Source organism: Primulina eburnea, chromosome 1 (genome assembly GCF_022965805.1).
Source record: "Primulina eburnea isolate SZY01 chromosome 1, ASM2296580v1, whole genome shotgun sequence".
Lineage (NCBI taxonomy): Eukaryota > Viridiplantae > Streptophyta > Magnoliopsida > Lamiales > Gesneriaceae > Primulina > Primulina eburnea.
Window position 1 is genome coordinate 17,914,616 of NC_133101.1, and position 20,735 is coordinate 17,935,350.

Here is a 20,735-nt window from a genome sequence, read left to right on the forward strand (position 1 = left end):
CGCATAATAAACCATGCATCATATGACAGATAATAATGCAACATATAAACATGCAACACATAGTAAAACATATTCAATCCTGCTATCTCAGATAGTACTTTCGTACCTCAAACCAGTAGATCCTAGCAATCAGCCCTAGAATCAAGCCTGCGTCCGTAGTCAGCCCACTGATGCCGCTAGCTCCCAACTAGAGCACAGCTCCGCTACAAAACCAGTAGCTCCCCGCTAGTGCCTGAACCTCGGGAAAAGACTAGAAACCCATCAGAAACGACTAAAACGCTCTGGAACACTCGGAATTGGCGAGTAAAAAGTGAAGCCTCGCGCCTGTATTTATAGACAACGATCAGTAGATCCGATCCACTTCGGAAGATCTGATCCGGTACACTTCGGACGATCCGAACCCTGATCGGACGATCCGAACCCTGCATGTCTTCCACGTGTCCAGCCACCTGTCTCGGACGATCCGAACCCTGATCGGACGATCCGAACCCTGCATGTCTTCCACGTGTCCAGCTACCTGTCTCGGACGATCCGAACCCTGATCGGACGATCCGAACCCTGATCGGACCTTCCGATCCCACCGAAATATAATTAATCCAATAATTAACTCAAATTAGGCATCGGGATACTACATTCTCCCCTCCTAAAAAGGATTTCGTCCGCGAAATCGTGTCTGAAGAATGACAATTCTGAACAACAATACTTTCAACTTAAGAATGAATTACAACTGAAAGTACAACTGAAATTACAATCATAACTGAAAATACTACAACTAGAACAACTCTGGATGCTCTGACCGCATGCGACTCTCTAGTTCCCAAGTAGCTTCTTCAGTATCTCGGCTCTGCCACTGCACTAAGACAAGAGGAATAGTCTTATTCCGCAGTACCTTATCCTTCCGGTCTAAGATCGAAACCGGTCTTTCCACAAAAGACAAATCCGGATTCAGCTGAACTTCTGTCGGAGGCAAAACATGAGACTCATCCGCTACGTATCGTCTCAACAAGGACACATGAAACACATTGTGAACACTAGACAGATACGGTGGCAAAGCTAATCTGTAGGCCAAATCTCCCACACATTCTAAGATCTCAAAAGGACCAATGAATCTCGGAGATAGCTTACCCTTGAGTCCAAATCTCAGAATCCTCCGAAAAGGTGATACCTTGAGAAACACTTTCTCGCCTGCATCAAAATGAAGAGGTCTGCGCTTGGTGTTTGCATAACTCGCTTGTCGATCCTGAGCAGTCTTAATCCGCTGTTTGATCACAAGAACTTTGTCCATGGCCTGCTGAATCAATTCTGGGCCCTCGACCTGTCGTTCTCCGACTTCCTCCCAGAACAGAGGAGTACGACAACGTCGACCATACAATGCTTCAAACGGAGTCATACCAATACTCCTATGAAAACTGTTGTTGTATGCAAACTCTATCAGTGGCAGATGATCCTGCCAAGCTGGCCCGAAATCCATCACACAAGATCTCAACATATCCTCAAGAGTACGAATAGTCCTCTCTGACTGACCGTCAGTCTCTGGGTGATATGCAGTACTCAAACTCAAGGTAGTGCCCAAAGCTTGCTGAAAGCTGCCCCAAAATCTAGATGTAAATCGAGGATCTCTGTCACTAACGATACTCACGGGCACACCATGAAACCGTACAATCTCCTGAATGTACAACCGTGCCATCCGATCGAAAGTGAAATCTCTGTTATACGGAAGAAAATGGGCAGACTTAGTAAGCCGATCCACTATCACCCAGATAGCATCTCTATTCCCCACAGACATAGGCAAGTGAGTCACGAAGTCCATCGTGATATGCTCCCACTTCCACTCCGGAATAGGAAGATTCTGCAACAAACCTCCAGGTCGTCGATACTCAGCCTTCACCTGCTGACAGACTAGGCACTTGGAGACATACTGATAAACATTACGTTTCATACCTTTCCACCAAAATCGAGTCCTCAAATCCTTATACATCTTGTTGCTCCCCGGATGAACACTCAACTTGCTACGATGAGCCTGGGACAAAATCTCCTCCCTCAAAGTGTCATCTTCCGGTACAACAACACGACCAGATAAGCACAAAAGACCCTCGGACTGATAGTGGAATCCAGAAGTATTATCTCCATCAGCCAACCGAGCTAATTTCTGAACCTTAGAATCAGACATCTGAGCATCTCTAATCCGAGAATACAAAACTGGCTCAGACAAAATAGTAGCTACACGGATACTCTCTGTTCCCTTCCGATGCTTACAATTGAATCCCATCGAACAGAAATCCTGAATAATCCCAGATACAGCACAAGTCTGAAGAGCAGACAATCTCACCTTGCGACTAAGAGCATCGGCCGTGAGATTCGCAGATCCTGGATGATACTTAATATCACAATCATAATCCTTGAGTAGATCCATCCAACGACGCTGACGCATGTTCAACTCAGCCTGAGTGAACAGATACTTCAAACTCTTATGGTCAGTGAAAATCTCAAATCGCTCACCATACAGATAATGGCGCCAGATTTTCAAAGCAAAAACGATCGCTGCTAATTCCAGATCATGAACAGGATAGTTTTCCTCATGAGACTTCAACTGTCTCGACGCATAAGCAATCACATGCTCATTCTGCATCAGAACACACCCTAGTCCCTGTAAAGAGGCATCGGTGTAAACACTGAAACCACCAGATCCAGACGGTAAAGCCAAAACAGGCGCAGATGTCAAACGTCTGCGAAGTTCCAAGAAACTCTCTTCGCACTCTGATGTCCACTCAAATGAAACATCTTTCCGAGTGAGCTGAGTGAGTGGCTTAGCAATCTGAGAGAAGTTGACAATGAAACGGCGATAATACCCAGCCAATCCCAGAAAACTGCGGATCTCGGCTACTGTCGTCGGACGCGACCAGTTCAATACCGCTTCCACCTTGCTCGGGTCAACTGAAACTCCCTTGCTAGAAATGACATGACCAAGGAATACAACCCTGCCAATCCAAAACTGACATTTACTCAACTTCGCATAAAGCTGTTTCTCGCGAAGTGTCTGTAAAATAATCCTTAAGTGTTGTACGTGTTCTTGCTGATCATGCGAATAGATCAAGATATCATCTATAAACACCACAACAAACTTATCCAAGAAATCCCGAAATACCCGATTCATCAGATCCATAAAAACTGCTGGTGCATTCGTCACCCCAAAAGGCATAACCAGAAACTCATAATGCCCATACCGGGTCCTGAATGCAGTTTTCGATATATCTCCCTGATGAACTCGAAGCTGATGATAACCAGACCTTAAATCAATCTTGGAATACACAGAGGAACCTTGCAGTTGATCAAATAAATCATCAATCCGTGGCAACGGATACTTATTCTTTATCGTAGCACGATTCAACTGCCGATAATCTATGCAGAGCCGCATAGAGCCATCCTTCTTTTTGACAAAAAGAACTGGTGCTCCCCACGGGGACACGCTGGGTCGAATATACCCCTTGTCAAGAAGATCCTGCAACTGCTGTTTCAATTCTTGCATCTCCGATGGAGCTAAACGATAAGGAGCTCTAGAGATTGGTGCCGTGCCTGGCACTAAATCAATGCCGAAATCCACTTCCCGAACGGAAGGAAAACCAGGAATCTCCTTGGGAAAAACATCCGGAAAATCGCAAACCACTGGAATGTCACTGATACCGACACTATCTGCGGACGAATCAATAGCATAGATAAGGTAGCCTTCCCCGCCCGACTCTAAAGCACGACAGGCTTTCAGAGCAGAAACCACAGGCATCGGGGGTCGCGCTCCCTCTCCATAGAAAAACCAACTGTCGCCCTCAACTGGACGAAACTGCACAAACTTCTGATAACAGTCCACAGTAGCTCTAAACACAGTCAGCACATCTATTCCCAGAATGCAATCAAAATCCTCCATTGCAAGAATCATCAAATTAGCAGTTAAAACATTACCCTCAAACTCTAGAGGACAACCCAAAACTAGACGTTTAGCTAGCACCGAATGACCCATCGGTGTGGAAACAGATACCACAACGTCCAAAGAAGTGAAAGGTAACGCATGACGCTTAGCAAATCTCGCAGATATGAATGAATGTGATGCACCAGTATCAATGAGAACGTAAGCAGGTAATCCACATAATAAAAAAACACCTGCGATAACTCTCTCGTTCTCCTCAGCAGCCTGATCCTGGTTAAGAGCAAAGACCTGCCCTTGAGTACGCGGTTGGAGGTTAGAACCCTGAGTAGACTGTCCCTGCTGTGGCCTCTGATGAACTGAAGCCTGAGAACCAGATCCTGATCCTCCGCCCGTCTGTGGACAATCTCTCTTCATGTGGCCCATCTCACCGCACTTGTAACAAGCACCCGCAACCTTGCGACAACGCTCCGTCGGATGATCCTTCCCGCAATGCTGACACGGGCCCTTCTTCTTCCCAAAATGGTGAACTCCTCCAGATCCAGAGGAAGAAGAAGTAGATCCAGCCTTCTTAAATGCTTGGGCGCGGGGACCCAAAGAACTAGTAGGACGAGCAGACTGCATGGCTCGACCTCTCAGCAAACTGCCCTCAGCCTGGCGACAACGATTCACAAGGCCCTCATACGATGTCGGATCATCACAGACAACAACCCGATCATAAATCTTCTGATTGAGGCCCTGAAGAAAATGGTTATACTTGGCCCTAGCATTGTCACTGACATGTGGAACATACGGAAGCAACTCAAAGAACTTCTGCTGATACTCATCAACAGACAAACTTCCCTGCTTCAGATTGATCAACTCAATCGCCTTGGTCTGCAGAAAAGCTGGCGGAAAGTAAAGCAGCATGAAAGCGGCTCGGAAATCGGCCCAAAGAACTCGACCCTGTCGCTGAACTATCGGTGCAGAGGTAGACCTCCACCACTTACGCGCACCACCCTCCAGCAAGAAATCAAGGGTATCAATCTGCTGCTCCGCCGAGCACTGAAAAGTCTTGAAGCAGCTCTCCATCCTCTCAAGCCAGTTCTCCGCAACATCCGGAGTCTCACCGCCCGAAAGAGGTTTCGGCCCCATCTGCAAGAACCGATGCATACTAAAACTCCGAGGCTCATCACGACGGTGTCGACGACGTTCTCGATGCTCTCGGCGACGCTCCCGATCGTCGCGGTCTCCCCAGCGTCCAATGCTGCCATGACTACTAGCATTGTCGTCAAAACCAGACATCTCTAGCTACAAAAGTTACCAGAGATTAAACCCAAAAGAACAGTTCCAAATCCCAAAATCTTAATGCATGCTCTGATACCATAAATGTAGTGACCCGTTCCAGAATCACCTACTAATCAGAACTTAAGCATACAAAATTAACGTTTAAAACTGAATCAGGCAAACAGCGGAAAACAGTAATACAACCCAATCGAATCTGTAAGTACAAAATACTTAAACAACCAGATCGAACTAAATTCCAAGAACAAATACCAACAATTACAGGTCAACCTCTGCCAGCTCTCTGTCCACTCCCTCCTGGACCGTCCAACCTGAGACCTGCCCCATCGAATAGGGTGTCCAAAACAGAGATAAACCGAGGACGTGAGCATAAAACGCTCAGCACCGAAAGCATGAGTATACAAGACTATGACATGCATGTATGCAAAATGTACTGGATACCAGGATCTGGGTATAACGAAATACTGCTCAGGTAAATGACGTCAAGGTATGTAGCACTCTGCGCCGTCGCACCAGGAGGTGGCTCCCATACCGAAATAAACCTGTGGATATACCGGTGACCTGACCACCGTCGGCCAACGGGGTCCAACCATCCACAACAAACGAGGGCTGAGCACCCTCTCAACAGGCTATCTCAAAGAAAATCAGGCCCAACATGATTATGCAAATGCCGCATAATAAACCATGCATCATATGACAGATAATAATGCAACATATAAACATGCAACACATAGTAAAGCATACTCAATCCTGCTATCTCAGATAGTACTTTCGTACCTCAAACCAGTAGATCCTAGCAATCAGCCCTAGAATCAAGCCTGCGTCCGTAGTCAGCCCACTGATGCCGCTAGCTCCCAACTAGAGCACAGCTCCGCTACAAAACCAGTAGCTCCCCGCTAGTGCCTGAACCTCGGGAAAAGACTAGAAACCCATCAGAAACGACTAAAACGCTCTGGAACACTCGGAATTGACGAGTAAAAAGTGAAGCCTCGCGCCTGTATTTATAGACAACGATCAGTAGATCCGATCCACTTCGGAAGATCTGATCCGGTACACTTCGGACGATCCGAACCCTGATCGGACGATCCGAACCCTGCATGTCTTCCACGTGTCCAGCCACCTGTCTCGGACGATCCGAACCCTGATCGGATGATCCGAACCCTGCATGTCTTCCACGTGTCCAGCTACCTGTCTCGGACGATCCGAACCCTGATCGGACGATCCGAACCCTGATCGGACCTTCCGATCCCACCGAAATATAATTAATCCAATAATTAACTCAAATTAGGCATCGGGATACTACATTACCTGTTTATTTGTCTCTCTTTATGCTTATGTCTTTTTGATTATCGCAAAAAGGGGGAGAATTTATTTGGTTAAAATTGCTATTAAATGGTTATTAAATAAATTCGCTTTAATTCAACCTCTTAGATTTGTTATTTGATTAAGGGGGAGTTATTTAATAACATTTAGTTTATGTTGATTATTGTTTCTCAATTTTTAACCAAGTTTTGTGATCATCAAAAAGGGGGAGATTGTTACGCCTTAAACGCATACAAATCTCGAGGATGAGATTAATGTTTTTAATGCTGTAACATATCCCAAAGTTTTTGTTTTGATGATACCAAAACTTGGCTTAAAAATGTACTAATGTTTTATATTGAGGCATGCAGGAAATTAAGAACAAGGTTACGTTCGGAAGATCCGAAATTCGGTTCGGACGTTCCGAAATTGTGCAAATCAGAAGCAAAATAGAAGCTGTTCGGAAGCTGCGAGGAGCAAGTTCGGACGTTCCGAAGACTGGATCGGACGTTCCGAACACAAGCAATCAAATCACTTCAATCCGGAGACAATTTGATCTGACTGATTGATTGAGTAGATTTCGGACGCTACGATGGACATGATCGGAAGCTACGAAGTGTTGAAGATTTCAAATCTCCGGAACGCGGGAAAGTTCGGACGGTACAAACTGGAGTTCGGACCTTCCGAAGTTGTTCATACACTGTCTGAAAGAATTGTTCGGAAGAAACGAAGCTTGATCGGTCCCTCCGAAGCATATGTTCGGACCCTACGAAGTCAAGAACGGAAGATCCGAAGTCATTCCAGAATTTCGCAAATTGATTGCAATCACTTCGGAAGTTCCGAAGAATAAACAGAAGATCCGAACCTTGGCGTCCAAGACTAGTATAAATAGGCCTTTGAGGATGCATTATCAACCATCCCACTCCATTCTCTCTTGTCTCTTACAAAGCTTTCTACTATCTCTTGTGTGCGTTGATTAAAAGAGTTGATATCAAAAGAGTTGTAGAAAAAGAGTGAAAGTAATACTCTCGAGTGGGTTGTAAAGTTCGTGGCTATCCTTGGAGCCCTCAAGGCCAAGTAGACGCATCAAGGCGTGGTTGTAAAAGCTAGCTTGGAGCTCCTAAAGCCAAGTCGTTATAGTGATACCTCGATCCTCATCGAGAAGGGGAGACGTAGACGATTCTTCGTCGAACTTCCATAAACATCTCTATCCCTCTTTACTTTACGCATTTACTTTATTGCATTTAAATTACGCATTTATTTTACGCATTCATTTATCATATTTATTTGTGATTGTCCTTCAAGTCTTCCGCTTGCAATTTTTTGAAAACTCGTTTTAAAAACGCTAAAGGGCCTTAAAGAACCTATTCACCCCCCTTTTAGGTTCTTCATGGGATATGAACCGAAGAAGAGCCGTCCACAACCCAACAAACAAAGGCCTTGGCAGCGGCTACAGTGACTCTTCCAATCGAAGAGTCCACAAGTAAGAAATTGGCTGAGCAACTAAGCAATGAAGCCATGTCTCTGTTTGTTAAAAAATTTGGTAAATTTATGCGCAAAAATCAATCTCAAATTAATAAACCTTATTTTAAAAAGGACCATACTGAGGATGGTCAAGGTTGTTTTAACTGTGGAAAGAAGGGACACTTTATTGCAGAATGCAATAAGCCGAAGAAGGATGAAAAGAACAGGAGAATAGAAGACGGTTCAAAAACGACAAATTCATCAAGAAAAAGAATCAGAGAGTTCTAGTTGCAGAAGAAGACAAAGGCAAGTGGGCTGAAACAGAGTCAGAAAAGTTTTCTTCTGAGGAATCTTCGAGTGAAAGTGAAGACGAAAAAGTCGAGTGTCTTATGGCCAAGGAAGACCAAGAAGCCACTGATGAAATGGTATTTGATTTTAATTCTGAAGAATTTACACGAGAAGATCTTGTTACAGCACTTCATGATATGGTAAATGAGTTCAAAGGACTATCTATGAAATTCAATGAAGCTGATGCAGAAAAGAAAGACTTGAAAAACAAATTAACTCTCTCTAGCTGTTCGCAGCACAAAGAGGTTGAAAGTTTGAAATTCAAGCTAAGTCTGATAGCAGCTGAGAATGATGATTTACGAAGAGTGTTCCATGCTACATTAAAAGAAAACAAAAGGTTACTTAGTACCATCAACATGTGGAACAAGTCCTATGCTTCTCTTGATAGGAGCATGAAATGCAGAAACCAGCCGGAGACAGAACTGGGCTGGGTTACGGCATAAATGATTGCAATATCTCAGAAGCTTCAACTCAACCGTTGCTAGAAAAAGACAGTTTAAGATCAATTAAATTTGTCAGATCTAGCACGGTATATGAACATGATGAGCCTAAAGTTCAAGGTATTAAAATATAAATCTTGAGAATAATGGGAGGCGATGTTGTTTGGGTTATGTTCAGAGTGATAAATCCAAACAATATTGGCGCAAACCCAGGCCAAATCCAACCGGATACGAAGGGTCAACTCGATATCACTCAAGAAACAGACCTAACAATTACTACAATTGCCGACCGGTTCAAAAGAGGTATAGATTGAATGACGGTAATCAAAGGCCTAAACAACATATACTGCATTCTTCACCAGAACATGTTTTCAATCATGATCACCCTGGAACACATCACAAAAAATCCGCAAGGATAATTCAAGTGTGGATTCCTAAGGGTCAAATTAACCATGGACCCAAATAAAAAGGGGTACCTTTTATTTTCAGGAACTAAAGAAGAAAAACTTAGAAAAGTCATCATGGTTCTTAGACAGCGGATGCTCAAGACATATGACAGGAAATAAAGATCTCTTGTCAGAAGTTGTAAATCTCAAAGGACTAACAATCACTTTTGGTGACAACTCTAAAGGTAAAGCTATGGGTAAGGATAAGATTACTAATGGCAAAATAATCATCAAGGATGTTCTTCTAGTAGAAAATTTATGTTACAATCTGATCAGTATTAGGCAACTTTGTGATAATGGGTACACGGTTGAATTTCATAAAGAAAAATGCATGGTTAAAACTAATGCAGGTTCTACTGTGTTGACTGGTTACCGAAGTCAAAACACATATAGAGTAGAATGGAATGATCAATATCTAAATGCATCTACTTGTTTCGTTGCTCTAAATGGAAATAAAAATTGGCTATGGCATAAAAGGCTAAATCATCTAAATTTCAAATCCATTGCTACCATCAGTAAGCTTAAGCTAGTATCTGGACTGCCTAACGTTGATTTTGCTAAAGATAAAGTATGCAATGCTTGTCAGTTTGGAAAACAGGTTCGATCATCTTTCAAAAGCAAAGGAAGAAACTCTTCAACTAGATGTCTAGACCTTCTTCACATGGATCTATTTGGACCAATCCCGGTGATGAGCTTAGGGGGAAAGAAATACACTCTGGTCGTTATTGATGACTATTCTAGATTTACATGGGTACTATTCCTTGGCTCCAAAGATCAAACTGCCGACCATCTAATCAAGCTGCTCAAGAGACTTCACAATGAGAAAAGGGAAAACATCAACAGAATCAGAAGTGATAGAGGAAATGAATTTCTGAACAAATATCTAGCATCCTACCTTGAAGATCGTGGGATTAAACACGAGTTATCAGCTGCAAGATCGCCCCAACAAAATGGAGCAGCAGAAAGAAGAAACCGCACACTGAAAGAAGCAGCTAGAACCAAGCTGGCTGAATCTGGTATCTCACAAAGATTTTGGGCTGAAGCCATCAACACAGCCTGTTATACTCAGAATCGATCTATGATTAATAAAAATCATGAAAATACTCCATATTAAATATGGACCGGCAAAGTGCCAGAAGTGGGGTATTTTCGCATCTTTGGCTGTAAGTGTTTTATTCACATTAATGGCAAAATACATCTCACTGAATTTGATGTAAAGGCTGAAAACGGCATCTTTCTGGGATACTCAGCAGTAAGTAAAGCATACAGAGTCTATAATCAAAAATCTCTCACTGTCGAAGAATCCATACATGTTGTATTTGATGAATCATCAATATGTCATGACAATAGCAATAGCAACATGCATGATCTGATAAATAATTTTGAAGCTGCTAACCTTGAAGCTAGCAATGATGATGATGAAATAGACATACGAAGAACAGGTGAAACAATTTCTAAAGAAAATCCAACCGGTCAAGAAAACTGTCAACAAACGAATGATCCAGAGAACAACTATCAACCGCAGAACACACCACTGGCAGAAGAGGCAACAGAACAAGAAAATGACATCATTCAACCAACCGAGGAAGATCAATATGGACCATGTCTCCGGTGGAAAAAGGATTACCCACTCGAGCTGGTCATTGGTAACCCTACTGCTCCTCTTAGAACTAGAAATCAAATGATAAGTGAATTTATGCAGGCTGCTTTCGTTTCTCAAATTGAACCTAAGAAAATTGATGATGCTCTTCTAGATACAAATTGGATAGAAGCCATGCAAGAAGAACTTAATCAGTTTGAAAGAAACAGAGTATGGCACTTAGTATCTCGACCTAATGATGCTAATATAATCGGAACTAGATGGGTTTATAGAAACAAAATGAATGAAAGCGGTTTAATCATAAGAAATAAAGCTCGTCTAGTGGCTCACGGATATAGACAGGAGGAAAGAATAGACTTTGATGAATCTTTTGCCCCTGTTGCTAGATTAGAAGCCATAAGAATATTTCTAGCATTTGCAGCTTTTAAGGACTTCAAAGTATATCAAATGGATGTTAAATCTGCCTTTCTGAATGGTCTATTAAATGAGAAAGTTTTTTTTAGAACAACCACCCGGTTTTGTTAACCATATCTTTCCTAATTATGTTTACAAATTAGACAAAGCATTATACGGACTAAAACAAGCCCCAAGAGAATGGTATGATACTCTAACCAAATTTCTGCTCGATCATGGATTTTCTATTGGTACAATCGATAAAACACTATTTACATTCTCCAAGAATGATCATTTACTTTTTGTTCAGATATATGCAGATGATATTATCTTTGGATCAACTAATACTAAGCTGTGTGAAAGATTTTCTAAGATAATGCAGGAACAATTTGAAATGATCATGATGGGCGAATTAAACTACTTTTTAGGACTGCAAGTCAAGCAGTCTGAAAATGGTATCTTCATTAATCAAGCTAAATATACTCGAGATATGTTAAAGAAATTCGGCATGGAAAATTGTTCTCCTGCCAGCACTCCTATGAGTTCATCAATCAAATTGGATAAAGACGAAGGGGGAATTTCAGTAGATACAAAAATGTACAGAGGACTAATTGGGTCCTTACTATATCTAACCGCAAGTCGACCGGACATTATGTTTGCTGTATGCCTATGTGCACGGTTTCAAGCTAATCCCATGCAATCTCACTTTATTGCTTCCAAACGCATACTCAATTATTTGAAAGGAACCGCAAATGTGGGTCTTTGGTATCCCAAAGATTCAAGTTTTAATCTTGTAGGTTACTCAGATGCAGATTATGCAGGATGCAAAATTGATCGAAAAAGCACAAGCGGTTCTTTCCAATTTCTAGGGGAAAGACTTATTTCATGGGCCAGCAAGAAGCAAACGTCTATCGCCACATCAACCGCTGAAGCAGAATATTTAGCAGCTGGAAGTTGTTGTGCTCAAATGTTATGGATTCAGCAACAATTAAAAGATTATGGAATCCAAGCTGCTGAATCTCCCATATTTTGCGACAACACAAGTGCAATAGCTATAACATACAACCCTGTCATGCACTCTCGGACAAAACATATCGATATCCGACACCATTTCATTCGAGAGCATGTGATGAAGAAAGAAATACGGCTTGAATATGTTCATATTGATCAACAGACAGCCGATATTTTTACAAAACCATTACCCGAGGCTAAGTTCTCCCATTTTCGCAATATGCTTGGTTTGATTGACTTATCATGATGTATTTATTATGCATGTTCAGGTTATGTTTGGAGAAAACAAAAGAATAAGACAAGCATCAGTAAGTAAAACAAAATAAACATTTTTAATTAGCAGGAGAGAGTAGTACATCAACAAAGGCGGAGGCGGACACTCCTAATCTCCTTATCTACGTACAACCTCCAAAGGGCTAACCATCCAGTCATCCCTCCGACGGCAATACGTGAGAACTCCTCTGAGATGGCTACTTTTCTCATAGCTCTCTTCTCCTTAAGCAGCATAAGAAGATAAATACCGTCATCAGAAAAGACTCCGGCGTTATCAGCAACACCAAGCCGTCGCCTATATCTTTTTAATGCCGCCTTATCTCTGGAAGAAGAAGCTTCTCCGCCCTCAAGAGCGGACCGGAGCCTTTGAACTTTTGCCCAAATGGCCAGCGGCTTCTTATGCACTCTATCCATGATAGTCTTCTTCCTTGAAGCCACTGCATCTTTCATAAACTCCTCAGCCAAGTCTGGACTACCATCCCTATCCATATTTCTAATCTTGAGTGTATTGTTAATATTTCAGCTGGTCTTTATAGATGAAAATCAAGCGTCAAGGGATTTTGTCATCATAACTGCGGTGGGAAATGTGAAGAGTTTTATTATACGCAACTGACGGTTCACTTTCACTCATGCACGTGTTTAGGGGGAACATGGTTAAGAATGATTATCATTTTCTTTAACCAGTTCCACCTAATAATATCAATGATCCGGTTCATATTTTGTGGACATAATTAATCCACGTCATTTTCGTAAAACACACCCAAAATTTTTACTACCCCTATATGAAGTGATGGTTATCTCCTTGAAATTTGAAAAACACTCATTTGCCGCCGTCCAAAATTTCAAATTGTTTTTTAAAATTCTCCACTAACAGTCCTCCACGTGGACCTGTTAGTACGTCCTTGAACCGGACATACATACCCTCACTCACCTCATTGTTCTTCTTGCTACTTCATCGCAGCTCACTATACAGGAACCAGTTTACCGAATCTTTTCAAGAATCATCAAATGGCTGCCTCCATTTCACAGAATACAGTGGCTATCAACTTTCCATCTGTCTTCTCTATGCCCAACAAACCAATGAAGGCCATGTTTCGTACAATTGAAGAATCTGGGCTTTGAACTTTTCTGGGCTGTCGATACTCATACTCCAACATATTACTGAAAGAGTTCTTTGAAACTACTCACATGCAAAATGGGGAAATTTTTTGTTATGTTCAGAACCAACACTTTACTTTCACCCAGAAAGTGTTTGCTGAATTTTTCAAGTTACCTACGGCTGGTGTCACTGACTTCTCTACTCTACCAGATGGTAATACTGATATATGGCGTCAATCCTTCTCACTTACTGCCTCTCCTATCTCTCACCCAACATGCCAGAAGCGAGATCTAAAGATCGAATATCGATTGTTGGCTGATATTGTGGCTAAAGGAATTCTTGCTAAAGCTGGTGCTTATGATAAAATCACTCTGGAAAAATTCGTTGTAATGGCAACCATCTCCTCTAAACTAGGAATCAACTAGTCTGATATCCTCTTCAGCATTCTGGTGGCCATGGTGAAGAAAGACAACCAATCTCAAGGCTTTGCAGTTCCAATTTGCCACATGCTAATTTCTGCCAGTGCTCAACTAGTTGATATGATTGAAGTTGGTAAGACCAAGCTGTTCTCATGGGTATCGGTTGACAAATTCATTTCGAAAAACAAACCTACGGATGAAGAATTCATCCCTGTCAAAACAGAAACCGGGGTTGAATTTGTGAAACAAAAGAAAGCGATTGCCTCCACTCCCAAGGAAACAAAAAGGAAGATGGTTCTGAAACCCACCCAGTTCTGACGAAGAAACTAAGGATGACATTCCGGTTTCGCAAAGGTTCAAAAAGAAACGAACCGCTACTTCCAAAGCAACGAAGATTAAGCTGATCAAGCATATTTCTGCACCACTTATTCCTGCACCTATCCCATCAGTCTCGGTTACCAAGTTAAAAGGTATTCAAATTACAGAAACAGATATCCAATCATCTTATTCAGGAGTTCCGATTATTCTCTCCTCAGACAAAGGCAAACAGGCTTTGAGTACCAATTCACCCCGAAACCATGCAGTTCATACGGCAATCGTTCTCACAAGTCAGCGTGTTTATGAAGCGATTGAGTCCAAAATCAAGAAGTTTGATAAATGGGTAAAATATCGCACTGCTGTCTCTTTTGATTCACTCCTCGAAACGGGGAAAATAAAGACTGCTGCAAAGCTGGAACGGTCCATTTTGGAATGGGCAGAAACATCAGACATTCAAACCGCTCTTCAAAGACGCGATTTCATAGAAATTCAAATGAAAGAAAGCACTCTTCGAATCATCATACAGTTAAAAAGGAGAAATTTTGATCCATCTAGTCCTACAGCTCAAGATGACTCTGCTGTCATATCTCAACTTGAAATGGACGCTCTGTCTCTTGCTGCGTCAGTCGCTCTCATGCGTGATACGCTCAATCTTCCAGCTAGTGCAGAACAGAGTAAGTTTGACTCTTTGATGGATATTCATGACGACTTCAGCACAGAACCAGTTCCACCAATTGCCCTTCACAAGGCTTCTTCGTCACAACCTTGCACTAGTTCCAAACTCACTTCACCAGACATTACGTCAACAGCTCAGCTGGAGCTGAATCTTATTCAGGACACTCAGCGGTCAGAACAACAGCTAGCCTCTCCCACTGGTCAAGATTTTTTATCTGGTACACATGATAAATCTGCATCACCCAAGGCTATTGTTGAAACAAATCAACCAACTCATGAAGAAACGGTTCCCACACCCTCTGAAACACTTCTGAAAGAAGACTCTTCCTTTCCCGAACAACAATGCGGTCTAGATATCTCAGTTGTCCCAGTTGTTTCTTCACCACATTCTGATACTGGCATCCTTGCCTCACAGCCCTCTGTTGAGTCAAACAAAGCTTCAGCTCTTTTAGTCGATGAAGCAGAACAATTTCTATCTGACTTTGATGCTGCTCAACCATATCAGGAGCCGCTTGTATCTTCACAAGATCCTCTTCAGGCTGCTGCTCCGATGGAATTTCAATCGCAGCCCTCATCTTCTCCGACAGACTTACAGAAAGCAGAGATACACATCTCCTCAAAGCCTTCCTCTACCAATGATCAAATCGACAAAACAGAGGAATCCAAGCTCATTGGGCCAGCATCTTTTGTATCACCTGACGACATTGATAAATTTATTGAGAGTATCACGGATGACCCTCTTGACATTGACCCTTCGCCTTCATCTGCCAAAGCAACCTCATCTAAATTAGTTGCTTTCGAGGGCAAACTTCTTGCTGATCCCAAAGCACCTGAAGACGAAGACATTTTCGCAACTGAAGAAGAAGAAGTTGTCGAAGCAAACTTCCATCAGGATCTTTTGAGCCGACTTGTCAACATGGATCAGTCTATACTCGCTCTAAACCGCAAACAATTTGATCTAAAAGAAGATCTACAGTCTATCAAAAGTACAATATCTAAGGATTTTGCTGCCATCACTTCAAAAGTCTCCAACAATCAGTCGATAAATGTCAATATGTGTCTTGGTCTTTCATCCCAAATCACTCGTATTGAACAAAGAATGGATGCCCAAGGTGCTCAACTAACAGAAATTATGGACTTTCTGGTAAATGGTGATGTCAAAAAGGGAGAAAGAGAGCAAGAAAAGCATATTCAAAAGGAACTGGCCGCTCTAAAGAAAAAGGAAGCCAAAGGTTCAGAACTTAAGAAATAGATCAGAATTTTGGCTCAGTTTTATCATCACCAAAAAGGGGGAAATTGTTAAGAAATGAAATTTCAGGAATTTTGGTCTATGACAAATTGGAAATCAACCGCGGCTGGAAATTCTCAACCGCTGATGTTCAACCGCTTATTCTTTATATTAGAGCAAGAGTGAACCGGTTCATTTAAGAGACTTACTAATTGCTAAACGACATTCTCTGACCGGTTGTATGCATTCAAATCCTCGGAGTCAACGATCTCACATCAATTCCAAGGAAGATGTGCATTTATCTTTCCTTCCCAGAAAGGAAGTTCAGAGACAGTTTTCATGATCTCTTGCTATATGCACAGTAGCCTAAAGAAGTAAACCTCAAGTAAAGAGCTTCAAATTTATGATAAGCAAAAGGAAGATTAAATGCGGACATTTATTGCTCATAAAGATGAAAGCGACTTATCTGATTCAGGAGCTCAGGTTTACGTTAACTGTACTTTCTGAACGTTAGATCTTTTAGCTATATCATCTGGGAGGAATGCAAGTTAAATACACGCAAGCTACACAACTCATACATTGATTGAAAAAGATTCTCAGCTTGCCTTCACAGAGATTTTTGAGCGCTTTCACAGTCTACATCTCTATCATCGCTCTTTTGCACGCAGATCCACAGACATATATTTGATATTTCAAGGATCTTTTCCTGCGACTAAAAACAATCTACTGTTCTATCAATAACCTGTGGTTATTTGATCAAAGTTTGGAAGTCTGGTGAATTGAGGGTTCTTAAAATCCAGAAGTGTAAAGTGATCACTAGGAGTTCCAAAACAGGCAGAGAAATAAGTCCTGGTTGGATTGGGCTGTTACAAATATTTTGTAAATTCAAAGTCTTTTAGTGGAATCCTTCCTACCAAAGGAAGAAGGGGTGACGTAGGAGTATTCAATCTCCGAACATCCATAAAAACACTGTGTCTTTTACTTCTTGCAAACTTTTATCTATTATTCATATTATTGCTGTTTAGGTCATATAACCTCTAGAAATATCTGTCAAAAAATTTGAACTGTTTTCCGCACACTTCAGTAGTTCACCTTTTTCGACCGTTTGAGAAAGGATTTTTCGAACCGTCTGAAAACGGTTGAAAACAAATTTTAAATAAGAAAATTTGAAAGAGTTCATTCACCCCCTCTAAACCCTTTCCCGATCCTAACAGGGAGCCCCGACGATCGTATTTCTATTCGATAATGATAGGCCAAGGCTCAGTTGACCGGTGAGAGTGTTGCTAATGTCCCCTCCGCCCAGTACTGTGGTTACACGTAGATGGATCCATCGTCATGTCATGTCATGTTGAGGAAAGTCACAATTAACGATCTGAATTCAACAAAGGATAAAGGAAAATGTTTATGATCATGTTAAAGGATTTTATGTCATGTTGAGGAAAATGTTAAAGTTTATGCATATCATGAAAAGTTATTTTTACTTAAAAGTATTTTCACTGTTGCATGTGATTTTATTATGTATTACTCGTTATTAAAGATTATGGTGTGTTGAGTCTTTAGACTCGCTAGGTATGATGGATGCAGGTGGTATTGATGGGGTTCTTGACGGATGATACTACCGGACTGAAGGTGCACACAACCCGAGGACCGGCGCGTCATTTTCCGCATTATGCTTTATTTATTTAAGTTAAAGATTTTAAAACTATTTATTTATGCTTTTGAGAGGTTTTTGAAAGGTTTAGTGTGGGCTTTACTTTTCAATCTTACTGCTTGTTAGGTTTGGAAAAACAGTAGACGTTTTTGCTTTTTGGCTATTTCATTCGAATTTTTAATACTAGTCAATTGAGGTGTTATTTTAAAGAGGGGAAAATATTTTAATATTTTCATGTGTTAGTTGAGAGAACCGAAATTTAAAAAAAAAATAAAAAAAAAATTTCCTAGTACTTTTAAAGCAATAAAAAGGGCAGACGTTTCAGTTGGTATCAGAGCAATGTTTCTGTAACGAGTTGTGCCAATGTCAGCGCCGGGAAGATCAGTCATCAAGCCTCAAATTTGTAAGTTTACATGCTTTATATGATTTTATGATGTTACCTGCTTAATTATTTGAATTAAATGTTTATGTATCATGTTTAGTAGCTTCATGATAATATAAGTTTTATATGTTGTAGAATTTTTATACGTGATACGATATGAAATAAGAAATTATTTGATTTTAACGCATGTTGGTTTTGTGGTGGAAATGGACGATGTTGATTTTTGGATTTTAGTATTGACGTTCTAATTTTTGGGCTATAAGTTAAGCGTGAATATTATAAATGCCTTTGGGAATCGTAGATTTTCTAAGAAAATATTTATGATTCATGGTTACTAGTCGAATTAATTTATGGGAATTAGACGTAAGGAATAATTATTCGAGGATTACAACGACTTTGTGAAAAGAAAATAGATAAATTGGGATTTTAAATTGATGAAAAGTAAGATTGGTTATAGAAATTTATTTTTTGGTAAATAAGTGTAAGTTTATTGAACTTATGTCATGGGAAAACTGTAGAAAAAAAAATTAAGAATACCGAGAATTTATGGATTAACTGTAGGACTTTTGAAATTAAGGACCAATTAAGATAATTTTTGAGGAAATTAAGAATTAATTTTGTGAATATTAAGGATTTGGGAACTAATTTAGCAATAAGCGATAATTTGATGGTTTAAATAATAAAAATTTTGAGGATTTAGACTTTTAAGAATATTTTGAACATAAGGATATCTTGGGTTATAATGTTATAAGAAATTTTAATCAAGGATTTTTAAGAATGAATCGATAATAGGCTTGAAAATCTAAGCGTTAGCGGATGCGTTTGGGATTTTAAGATTGAAATTGGATAAGTCGATGAACATTTTGGTATAAATTAAGAAAAGTAATATATGATATGTACGTTCGTCCATATTTTTATATTGGGAATTTTAAGAAAAGTTGAAATTCGAGGTTATAGTAATATAGCATTAAGTAATTATGGTCTTTTTAATTTGTGATTTGAAAATAAGGATTTAGAAAGAATATTAATTGGGATCAAGCACGTAAAGACATCTTAGAACTTAAGTTTTATTAGAGTAGCGTAGTGGAAGCGTGGATTTTGGGATTCTAGAACTGAATCTAAACTTTCGGTTATTAAGAATAAACGAATTTCGAGGACGAAATTCAATTTAAGAGGGGAAGATTGTAACGCCCGAAAATTTTAAAGTCCACGCAAACCACGTGCATGTAATTATTAAATTCTTTTTATTTTAGTTAAATTGTTTTAATAGCATTAATTATTTATATGGTGCATATTGATATGTTTAAATTATATTTTCTACATGGTTGCATTAAAAGTGTATTTTTAAGGAATATTCAAGTTGCGATCGAGGAACGGGGACCGAGGGCTAAAAATGTAAAATGATTTTATTAAATAATTGTTTTTAATTATTTAAAATATGGTTGATGCTTTTTAGTATTTTTGAAAATAAAGGGTTTTGGAGGTGAATTTATACGCCGTGACGTAAATTTTATCGGTGTTGGTTTTTCAAATAAAATACGAGCTTTCGAGCAACCCGGCTAATAAATTCGCATTTTTTAAAAAAGAAAAACTTTGTAAATATTTTAATTATGTCCTAATTAGACTAATGGGCCTAATTAGATGGCTTATTAGGCCTAGAGTCTAGTTAGTGATCTAATTAGTATTTAATATGTAAATTAGATCAAAAACCTATTTTAGCACAAAGAAAAAAATCGGCCTCCAAGTTTGAAAATTCAGAAACTCTCCTCACCTCACCACACACACACGGCTGCACCTTTTGGGAAGGGATTTTCGAAAGATTAGCTTCAAGCCAAGCCTACGTCGCGTTCTGTTCTTCGTTGTCAACGATTATTCGTGCGTTTTAAACGTAAAGGCACGCCATATTTCTTCCTTTCCTCATCTTTCACACCATAGTAATTATTTAAAATTGATTTGCATGAAAAACAAGGAGCACTTGGATATATTTTCGTTTTTCAAGCATAGGTGATTTTTAAAGCATGCGTTTTGATCCAAAAATCATGAAATACATGTACCTAAGGGGCTGCCATGATTAGAAATTAAAAGGGGATGTTTTTACATGTTTTAGAGAGTTCTAAACCACACTAATAAGCTGCACACGTGATTAGAACAAAGCTGGAACCCATTTGTTTATTATTGTAGAAGTTGTGTTCGGTTGAAGGAAAATTGATGCATGGGGGTGAGTGGCTCGACCAGGCTTGGTGGTTGTGTCCTAAGGGTCATGTTCTAGGGCTAGGATGGGTCCTAGGATGGCTGGGGTTCGAACTTAGGCCAGGGGAGAGTCCACGTGAAGTGGGACTCTCCCCCATGTGCTGATCACGGCTGCTGTAGTTCGGGGTAGAGGGCAGCGCGGCTAGGGGCGAGAGATGAAGGGTCCTATAGGGTCCTAGAGTGATGGGTAAGGGCTCGGCCAGGCGTTGGTGCGGCTGGGCTGGCAGATGGCGAGA

At 40.5% G+C, this 20,735-nt stretch overlaps 1 protein-coding gene across 1 annotated transcript in view; it reads left to right on the forward strand.

Moving 5' to 3' along the window:
• Positions 1 to 17,941, forward strand: part of LOC140811688 (uncharacterized) — a 53,443-nt gene extending 35,502 nt beyond the window's left edge. The window contains exon 2 of the mRNA XM_073169743.1: positions 17,801 to 17,941. Coding sequence (XP_073025844.1) covers positions 17,801 to 17,829 — 29 coding nt within the window. The 3' untranslated portion in view covers positions 17,830 to 17,941. The remainder of the gene's footprint in view (positions 1 to 17,800) is intronic.
• Positions 17,942 to 20,735: the final 2,794 nt, after the last annotated feature.